Here is a 10,062-nt window from a genome sequence, read left to right on the forward strand (position 1 = left end):
ACTAGTTGCCCAGTGAGGGTCTAGAGGTAGAAGAAGCTCAGCGTCAGCACAAGGTTACGACACAGAGTAGGTGAACTCACAGGATCTGAAGTTTTTTATAGTTTCGTAGCTGGTAGGGTTGGAAGGAACCTGAGCAGATCACCATGGGCAGGAAAGAATGCTGGGGTCAAAAGATCCCAGTTAGGTGATTATCTAGCCCCTTTTGAAGACACCCCAGGGTAGGAGTGAGCACCACTTCCCTTGGAAGTTGGTTCCAGATCCTAGCTGCCTTGACTTGATGTCTAGCCTGAACCTATTTTCAGTCAATTTGTGGCTGTTATTCTTAGTTACTCCTGGTAGTGCTTGGGGGAACAGGGACTCTCCCATTTCCCGCTGGTCCACCCCGGTAAGTTTATAGATGGCCACCAGATCCCCCCTCAGCCTTCTCTTGTGGAACCTGAACAGGTTCAGGTCCCATAGACTCTCCTCGTAGGGCCTGCCCACAGTGTAGGGAAGGTTCGGAGCTGTGGATAGAGCCGCCTGGCACTGGGGTAGTGAATGGGCAGTCTCCCACTTAATATATCATGATAACATTCAAGTCACAGCAGGCAAGTCAGGGCAGAGTGCCCTAGGGAAGCAGATCTAGCCCTGGGAAGGCCTCCTGTCACAAGGCACAAAGAGATTCAAGCATATGGTGAAAAGGGAGGAGTACAGAGGGAAGGAAGAAAGAGGAAGGAAAGGGGAGCTTTATATTCAGTTAAAATTATAAAGGTAGGGTGTTGGAAGAGACCCATTCTGGCTGGGGTCAGTTTGGAGATGCTCTGATGTGAGGCATTTAGCAGGTGCAATCACCTTTCACATTTGGGGATGTGACAGGGATCTTTAATGAATGGTTAGGATTTTTGGGCTTGTACTTCAGCCAAGATGGTGAGGGGACAGAAGAAAAGAAAAAAGGGTCAACAGCACAAATTGTGGAAAACGGAGGAAGAGAGAGAGAGACTGGAAGACAGCAAAGGGGATAGACAGAATTTGTTAATCTTCCTTCTCTACTGCCATCATGTTTCCTCTTCTGAAAGGCTAGAAACTAAGTGACGTCAATAAAGCAAAAATGAAAACAAAACGCACAAAAGGCAAATTTCTTGGAAACTACTTCAAAAAGATAAACAGATGCAAACAATATCTTCAACAGGCACATTTCAACACAAATGCACAAAAGACCAAAAGGTTTCCGGATTATTATTATTATTATTATTATTATTATTATTAATAGTATTATTAGTATTATTATTATTACATAGTATTTTATTTGAGTCCTAATAAAATAAAATAAACACAAAATATGAAACACTTCTGGCAGAAGGAGCCTCTCAGCCAATAAACGAGGGCAGGAGCAGGGCACAAGGGGAACAGAGAAAGGCAAGTAGGCAGCAATGAGTGAAACATCTGCTGGGCAATGGGGTGCCAGGTTTCTTCCAGTCTCTTCACCTGCTAGCACCTTTTGCATCACACCAAAGAAGGAAAGAGGCTGAGAGAGAATTCATGGGCCACCCTAAGCTAGTGAGCAAGAATGAAGGAGTGAGGGAGGTTTGAAGGAAAGTGAAGTAGGCTACAAATCCTGGATTTCTTCATCTCCAACAGGAAAGTCCAAAAGCCTTTACACCCATCCCCCCACATTATTGCAGCCACATGTTTGCTCCTCTGGCATATGGCTCCCACATACCTCAAGAGCCACCTGGCCCCCTAATGTCTTTCTGTGTTCATGTGGCTTCTGGCCTCTCAACATGTGTGCATGATGCCCATCCCAGGCTCTCTGGCCTCCAGTGAAAGTGGATCAAAGTAATGGAGATGGGGCCTTGCATCTTCTCTTACATCAGCACTCTGTCTGCTGGATCTTCCCTTCCTGGCCTCCATCCTTTCCTCCATTTCGTGGTATGGGAGCAGGAATTTCCCTCTCCAGTGCCGGGAAGTGGGGGGAGCGTACCTGGAAGGGAAAAAAAATTAAATGTCATGGACACAGTGGAGGGGAGCTGGAGCCCATTCTGTCTCAAACCCCCACACCCAACATCAACTCTCACCAGCCCCAACATGATGTTCACAACTTATGCCTTGGTCTAGTTAGCTGTGGACCTCTGGGCATCCACCTCAGGCCACATCACTCAAAGGCCCAGATCATAACAAAAAATGACACTGGGGCACTTCCCCGTGAACAGGAATGTGCATTTCCCCTGGGACAAACAGCAGCGGCCCAAGGTGTGTGGCACATTACCCTGGGTGCATGGCACATTATGCCAGGTGGTGTAAGGGAGGCTGGGGGCAGCAACTGTGCTGTCCCCAGCAGGCTTACCTGGGGTTCTGGGGGCCTCCAGGAGCTGCAACCATGGGAATCCTGCAGCAGGGAGCCTGGCTGGCAGCCAGAATGCATGCTGCTGCCATGTACACTGCCCCACTTTTTTTAGGCGTGGGGTTTTTTTGACCACAAGCTCTCCCTGGGGTCAAAAAACCCTTCAGTGTGGGGAACACCTTCATGTGTAGTGTGTGGCGCTGCAGATGGGTCTGCAACCCCACATACCACACATGTGCACTCGTCTGGATGCACTCAGGAAGTCTTCAGTCCATTACTGCCTGCTGTAACCCACTACACCCTTCTTTCTTCCGGCCAGGAATAAGGAGTCCTGACACCCAGTTCTTTTGCTTTACATGATTTGTCTTTAATCTATTCCTAGAGTTGAGAATAGAATTTAGGAGTCATACCCTCCTGTCCCATTCACTTTCCTCTAGGACACACTGGATTGATGTTATGCTTTATGCAGTAGGGTTTGACTGGAGAATAGGAAACAAAGCGCCTATATTTAAGGGGGGTGGAGGGAGGGGGAAGTGATCCAGGCAACTACAAGTATTGTCTCAGTAGTATGTATTGACCTCAATAATATGCCATGGTTGAGAAAAGATTTTGAAGTAAAGCATAACTAAAGACCTGAAGGGGAATGGAAAGTGGAATAAAAGGCAACATAGGTTTATTGAAGACAGATTATGCCAGACTAGCTTGATATGTTTCTTTGGTAATTGGTTCTTTAGACAAGCGAAATGTGATAAATATTATCTAACTGGATGTCAATAAAGCCTTTGATGCAGTGCTGTGTGAGAATGTGTAGGTAAGCTAGAGAAAATAAGGATTACTACAGAACTGTAAATTACAAAAGGAGCTGGGAGATGGCAGAAAATTCTGCTTAAAGAGGAGCTATCTAACTAGAGAGAGGTTAGTAGAGGCGTTCCTCAAGGTCAGTTCTGGGAACAGTTGATATTATATAATAGTTTCTGTTAATGACTTTAGCACAAAAAGTATGCTTATGGAATTTGAGTATGGTGCAATTTGGGAGGGATTACTTATGTGGAGGAGGATAAAAATATCACATAAGGTAACTAGCTGAGTTAGGGAACTGGCTTCATAGAAATAGGATGTGCAAGGCCATACACTTAGGAACCAATGACAAGAATTCCTGCTATACAATGTAGGTTCAATGGTTGAAAACAATAGAAGAGGAGGAAGACCTGAGTGTATTACGTTGATAACAGTATGACTATGAGTCACCAGTGTGATTTCCCTCATGAAAAAGGGAAATGTGTCAAATGATGGTTTAGATAAGGTATTCCTATTAGAGATAAGAAAGTAGTAATACCATTGTACATGATAGTGCTGAGGTGTTATGTGGAATCCAGGACACAATGCTGATCACCCATGTGCAAGAAAGACGAATTCAAACTGGTACAGGTACAGACAAGAACTGCTGGGGTGATCAAAAAAATGGAGAGACCATCTTTTGAGAGGCAACTGAAAGATCTTGGCATGTTTAACTGAGCAAAATGGAGCCCAAGAAGGGACATGACTGTTGTCATTAAAAACATCATCCAATTAAGCATCCCTGCAAGAGAAGGACTGTACTTAAGTGCCAGGGTTTGGAACAGGCTCCCCCAAGAAGTGGTACAGTCACCCACTCCAGTGATCTTCATGAGATGTCTTGATGCCCACCTTGCTAGGGTTGTTTGATCCTAGCGGTCTTTCCTGCCCAAGTGCAGGGGGGCTGGATCTGATTATCTGTAAGGTCCCTTCTAGCCCCTAACAACTATGAAACTAAGAAGCTACTGGACAATGCTGGCACATTACCAGAGCAGTATAAATGGACCATGAATTAATTTAGGCTAGAAATGAGAAGTCTGCTAATCATGGGAGCAGCAGGGTTTAGGAACAGCCTGCCAGTAGCTGGAGCAAGACACCTAACCAGTTTCAAGATGGAAACACGTCCGGTTATTAAAAGGAATATTTGACACTGTACCTGTGATAGCAGAGGACTGACTTCATGACACAGCAATACCCATTTCTGTGTTCTTATAAATTATAGTTATACTTTGTGTAGCTCCTGTCAGAGATTTTAAGGCCAGAAAGGGCCGTTATTATAATCTGGTCTGGTATGTTCCTTAAAGGGGCCATAAAAAATCCACAGGAATTTCTGCACCAAGCCTGTGACTTCTGCTGGAATGGGTGTATATCTTTTAGAAAGGGTGGCTGTCTCAATTCCAAGACTCCACCCTGTCCCTGGGCAAATTGTACCAGTTGTTTATTACCTTCATTGTGAAAATTGTGCGCATTCTTTGTAGCTTGTTTTTGTCTAGCTTCAACTTCCACTCACTGGATTTTGTTGCATTTGTCAGCTTAAGTAAAGAACCCTTTACTATCTGACATTTTCTCCCCAAATTGATGCTTACAGATTGTGATCACATCACCTCTTCACCTTTAGCAGATAAGCTAAGTAGAATAGAGCTTCTTAAGCCTCTCATGGAAAGGCAGATTTTGCAGACCTCAGAGCCTTCTCAGTACACTCATGAGAATCATTCCCTAGATTCACTGTTCTCACAGTTCTGATCAGCTGCTTACCAAGTGTCACTCATTTTGCAATACACTAGTTGAAACTAGTATCTCAGTCTCATTTTGAGGGTGTGACCTCCAGAAGGATCATAACAAGTGAAAGGGTAGCCTTGAAGGTAGCTAAATGGGAGGGAAGTCCCAGGTAAAAGGGAGCAACATCCAAGCTAAAAATTTGCCCAAATCCAAAAATGTGTACATGCTGCTGTGGTGGCTCATAGAGGGAGCAGTTTAGCTGTTTTGTGCCCCCATTCTCCTTTGTGGGCCAGCCTCTCTGACATTATCACATCACATATGATGCACTATGATTGAGCTTCCATACAGCATTGAGCTAGTTTTATGATCTGTTGCATACTGAGAGAGAGTCAAGCTGTGGAAGCATAGGCCAGAGAGAGAATGAGGACATGAGGTATCTGAATGTTAGCTGTCAGGAGACACAATGGTAACATTTTCAAATCCAAGTATGGGGCTTTGAGTGAGGGTTTTTTAAACAAAAGTCAATATTTCCTAAGAACAGCCTCGTTTTTGTGAAACATTTTGTTTAGCTGAGAATCCAGTTTTCAATTAGCTGTACTTAGGAACCCAATCTACTTTCAGCAGCAGCTTTGGGTTTTAGGAATTTAAGGCCCCTTGACTTTTGGTGAAATATAAAGTGAGCAAGTCACTTTTGAAATGAAACTTAGGAGATTTTTGAAATGTTTACATTTCCTGCCAAAGGGGATGAACAAGGAAGTGACACAACATGCAGGCAATAAACATAATTTGAGCTAGTTAATGCAGGAAAAGATGGTGGGATGGAAATAAGATATTTTGAAAGGCTTCTATCTAAAAAAACCTCAGACTGTGCTGTTTAGAGACAAGAGGAATTGGAAGGGTTATCCTGGTGGTATGAAAAATCCTGATGAGGTTTGAGATGCAAAGTCAGGATGCAAAGGAGCACCATTTACATAATTACAAGGACAAGATGATAGCCACTGACGATGAAAGACAGCAGATTTAAAACTGACCAAAGGAAATGCTTTCTACATATTTCATACACTTGTGAAACTGCCCCAGGAGACCACAGAGTCCAGGGGCTAGCCAGGTGTCAAAAAGTATTGAACATCTATATGGAACATGAGGACATGCACATTTTTACATCTGAAGGAATTATGAAAATGGAAAGGAAAACAGAAGAGCACTCACAAAAGCTTGAATAGGATACAAACACTCATCCTGTAGGGGACAACCCAGTAAGTAAGTAAAAGGCATTAGAAAGAAACTTTCTCTGTAGGAAGGCTATTCCATAACTCTTCACACGAGTTTCTGGCCATTGCCAAAGACAGGGCACTGGGCTGGATGTACCACTGGGCTGAACTAGTCTGGCAGTCTCTGTGTTCCTTGTACATGCAACATGACACAGCTGGCAGATAACTCAGTGTAATTCCCTTACCATGCAGTAACACCAACCCCATGCTCAGCTGGCAAGCTTGGCAAACCTCTCCCTCATTCATCCTAATTCTCCTGCATTCATTCTCCTGCCAACCACACTTTTGACACCTCACTGCTAGTTCTGGATCCTGGGAGATACGCAAGGAGAAAAAAGATTGGCTTGGGAGATGGACCAAAAGGTAAAGATAGGGAGACTCACCCTTCGGTTCCACAGGGCCAAAACCAAGGTGCAGGCCATAAGCAGGAGGAAGATGAAGAGAAGGAGTCCAAGAGTGACCTGTCTACCCAGGATGGGAGGAGGCCCAGAGACCTGGACATCTGTGAGGAGATGCAACAGTTAGAAAGGGGGAGTGGGACAAGGATGGGACTGTCCAGAGGTGGCTGACATGGGAAAGGAAACAGGACAAGTGGGGGAGAAGAGGCGGGGAGCAGAGGTGAGGGATTGGCACTAGATTAAAACATGATCAGTGCAGGATGGTGTAGGATGGGCAAGGGGATGGGGGAAGGGGGGCCACAGGGAAGACAATACCTGTAATCTCCAGCCCATACTCCACTGCTCCCAGTCTTCCTTCTGGGCCATGGACACTGCACTCCCAGGTGCCTGTATCCTTCTGTGATACTCGGGGTAGTTCCAGGGTGGAGCCCAAGAGGAAGCTCTGAGTCCCCAGATCTCTGGAAGTAGCCTCAGCTGAGTTCCTGTTGCTGTAAGCAGAGTCTATGTGCCTCCACTGAAAGTGCTCGTGCCCTTGAGGATGGGTGAGGCTGCAGATGAGCATCAGATGGGAGCCCTCAGCCACTGGACCTTTGATGCTTGGGGTGACTTTGAAGAGGGAGAAAAGAATGTGATCAACAAAGACAGCAGGGCTTCTGCCAGCTTCACCCCTTTGCCTCCTCCTTCCTTCCTTGCCAGCTTCCTTCTTTTTTTCTCTCAGACCTTCTCTCATTTCCTCCTTCTTTCCCCTCTCCTTTTCCTACTTTATCACCACAGGAAAACCTCCCTGTGACAAGGAATTCTGTACAGAAGAAAACTGCTTTCTAGACATATTGAGTAGCGACCCAGGGTTTCTTCCTATGGGAAGAATTGAAAGGCCTCAAGCAGCTCCAGGGTACCACACTGAATATGCAAGATTTTTCTTCAGGTCAGCAAACATCCCTGGGTGGAGGTGCTCCTTCTTATTCTCTGGATCCTTCTACTCACCCATAATAATGGCCAAAGTCACCTCCTTAGTGATCGTTGTGCTGCGGATAGAGACATCACAACGATACTGTCCTGCATCACCAGGTCCCACCTCAGGGACATGGAGAGTGAAGTCTCCATTCCTGGAAGTACCCCAGTCTCCCAGATATCCTCCTGTGAGATTGCTCCAGCGGGCTTTCACTCCTTGGATGCCAGAGGCACTGGGATTGTGGTTCAGAGTGCAGGGTAAGTTTGCGGAAGAGCCTGCTGCTGCATAGACAACAGAAGAGGCTGGTCCAGAGAAACCTGAAAAGAACCAAGAATGTCCTACAGTATTAGGTGGTGCAGGTCACCTGAGATGCCACAGCAGAAGATGCTGCCAGCTCCACAGAAGGAAGAAGACAGATGACCCAGGCCCAGGTAGTAGGGATGGAAGCAAAAAGAGATGAGGGGGCTACTCCAGATAAGGGGGAAGATGGAAAAAAAAGATATTGTGAAAGGGGAGCAACTTCAGCAGAGGGACAGCCTACCAACTGAGGCCAGGGGAAGTAGACAAGCAAGGTGGATGCTGGGCTTACCTAAAATTTGCAGGTTGTATGTGGCAGAAACATTTGTGCCATCTGAGTAGGCAAGGTTGCAGCGCCATGGCCCCATGTCACTCATAGTCGGCCTGTAGATAGACAGAGCCCCACTGAGGGAGACAAATCTGCCAGAGATGGGGACAAGGCTGTCATTGTGGAACCACTGAACTCCCACAGGTTTGCCTGGATGACTGGAGTTACAGTGTAGCCAAAAAGTCTCTGTTTCCACCACAAGGCCAGGGATATTGACAGTCACTAGGGAGGAAAAAGGGAAGAAAGAAAAATTAATGCCATAGCTAAGTCCTGAAGCTATTCCCCTTCCGGGAGCTCTCCACCCCTCTCTGATGAGTATTAGCGGGCAAGATCATCTGTCAGAACCCAAGTTTCCTGTGTTTCTCTCTCAGATGTCTCTGTGTGTGGAGGGCTCTGTGCATGAGAAAGTGATAGAGGAAGCCCCACAACCTCAAAAGGCTGCTTCTCATTTTCTGACTAGCAGCCGTTCCAGCCCTGGGCACCCCACATAGCTCCTTCTTTCAGACCTAACCCATGGACTTGGCTGCTCCCTGGGCCCCCCATTGGGCTCCATCTTCTCCTACCTTTCACCACACCCAGCGCCACCTGGCAATGTAGGGTCGCTGTGCCGTATCTCACCAATGCCTCATACTCCCCTACATCATCCCTCTGCAGTGGCTCAATCCGAAGGGAGAAGTCCCCGTGGCGGAGGTCGGCATTCTGGACCATGGCTCGAGGTATCATGGATCGGGCCGTCTTTAGGACACCACTGTACTCCACCTCCAGCACCATGTGTGTCTCCTTGTGGGCTCTAGGTATGTGGGCCAGGGAAGTGAGTGAGTACTCAGAGTAAGGGTAAGGGAAGAGGTCAAGGGATAGAGGCAGAACACAACAGAGCAGGGGGACGGGAATCAAGCAGTACATGTGAAAGAAGAAAGAATGGGGAAAAGGTGAAGAAGGGCAGCAGAGACTGAGCAAGCATGGGTCCAGAGAGGGCACAGGTCCCGCTGCCCACTGTTATTCTACAATACCTTCCTCCATGCCGCTCCCAGCGGACTGCAGTCTTGTGATACAGCATCTTCCAGCTATTCTTCAGCTCTTGAGGACTGAGGTGACAGGGGAGCACAGCCAAGCCACCCTCTTCAGCCCATACCCTCTGCTCCCACCTCCACTCTTCTGCTGCTCTGGGGAACACACTCTTGGCTGCTAAAAGATGAGAAATGCGGAGAAAGTGGGGTTAGAAACAGAGTGATGAATTCTCTTCCTGAGACAAGTGAGTCCTGCCCAGTGGCATGGAGGAACTGAAGGGAGGGACGGTTAGGGAGAAAATTTGAGACCCACTGGAAGATGAGGGAGGTAACAAGGGTTCAGATCTAATTTTCTAGAATCCTGTGGACAAATTAATTCCTAAACACCCCTACTGCAACCCCTCTCCACCCTCAAACACCTTAGTCCACTTACCCTTGGTTACCAGCAGCGTAAGGGCAAGAGACAGTGGAAGGAATATCAGTGTCATGGCGGCATCCAAGAGGCAAGAAGGACTGTGTCTTCACTCAGTTCAGTGCCAGAGCAGGTCCAAAGTTTCCAGAGATGAATGAAAACAAGCCACAGATAAACAAAAGAGTAGGGTTATGAACCAGGGCTGGGATCAGTAGGGCTTTATTCCTCATTGGCTTGTTCTCTCTCTCATTCCTGTTTGTCCTCTCTCTCTCTCTCTGATCAAAGCCTTTCCCCTTGTGCCCTTATATTGCAGATGGGCAGCTAATTTCCTCATAGCACTGAGAAGATGCGTCACGGCCAAAAACCTAGCTTCAGACTGAGGCACGTGAAGAAATAGATGCAGATAGAGCAAGAGAGAGAGAGAGAGGAGGCAGAAGTCAAAGTTCATGTTCTAAGCATCTTTTAGTGGAAACTCTTCGGGTCTTTGTTTTTTTTCTTCACTGTTTCGCTTCTATGTAGACAGT

General features: G+C 46.6%; 1 protein-coding gene across 1 annotated transcript; it reads right to left on the minus strand.

Moving 5' to 3' along the window:
* Nucleotides 1-1,285: 1,285 nt before the first annotated feature.
* Nucleotides 1,286-9,845, minus strand: LAG3 (lymphocyte activating 3). Its single transcript, XM_019548658.1, has 8 exons — nucleotides 9,560-9,845; nucleotides 9,130-9,304; nucleotides 8,683-8,909; nucleotides 8,084-8,341; nucleotides 7,527-7,811; nucleotides 6,858-7,148; nucleotides 6,528-6,646; nucleotides 1,286-1,960 (listed from the first exon to the last, which is right to left on the minus strand). Exons 1-8 carry the CDS (start codon nucleotides 9,612-9,614, stop codon nucleotides 1,850-1,852), a joined length of 1,521 nt encoding a protein of 506 aa, XP_019404203.1. The 5' UTR covers nucleotides 9,615-9,845; the 3' UTR covers nucleotides 1,286-1,849.
* Nucleotides 9,846-10,062: the final 217 nt, after the last annotated feature.

Source organism: Crocodylus porosus, unplaced genomic scaffold (genome assembly GCF_001723895.1).
Source record: "Crocodylus porosus isolate Cpor-Errol unplaced genomic scaffold, CroPor_comp1, whole genome shotgun sequence".
Lineage (NCBI taxonomy): Eukaryota > Metazoa > Chordata > Crocodylia > Crocodylidae > Crocodylus > Crocodylus porosus.

What these genes read in the sequence shown, in the direction of transcription:
- LAG3 (XM_019548658.1), bottom strand. Translation starts at nt 9,614, where the DNA reads ATGACACTGATATTCCTTCCACTGTCTCTTGCCCTTACGCTGCTGGTA. An exon ending in TACGCTGCTGGTAACCAAGG is followed by an intron (nt 9,305 to 9,559) that starts GTAAGTGGACTA and finishes CTCATCTTTTAG; the next exon opens with CAGCCAAGAGTGTGTTCCCC. An exon ending in TGGGAGCGGCATGGAGGAAG is followed by an intron (nt 8,910 to 9,129) that starts GTATTGTAGAAT and finishes CCACATACCTAG; the next exon opens with AGCCCACAAGGAGACACACA.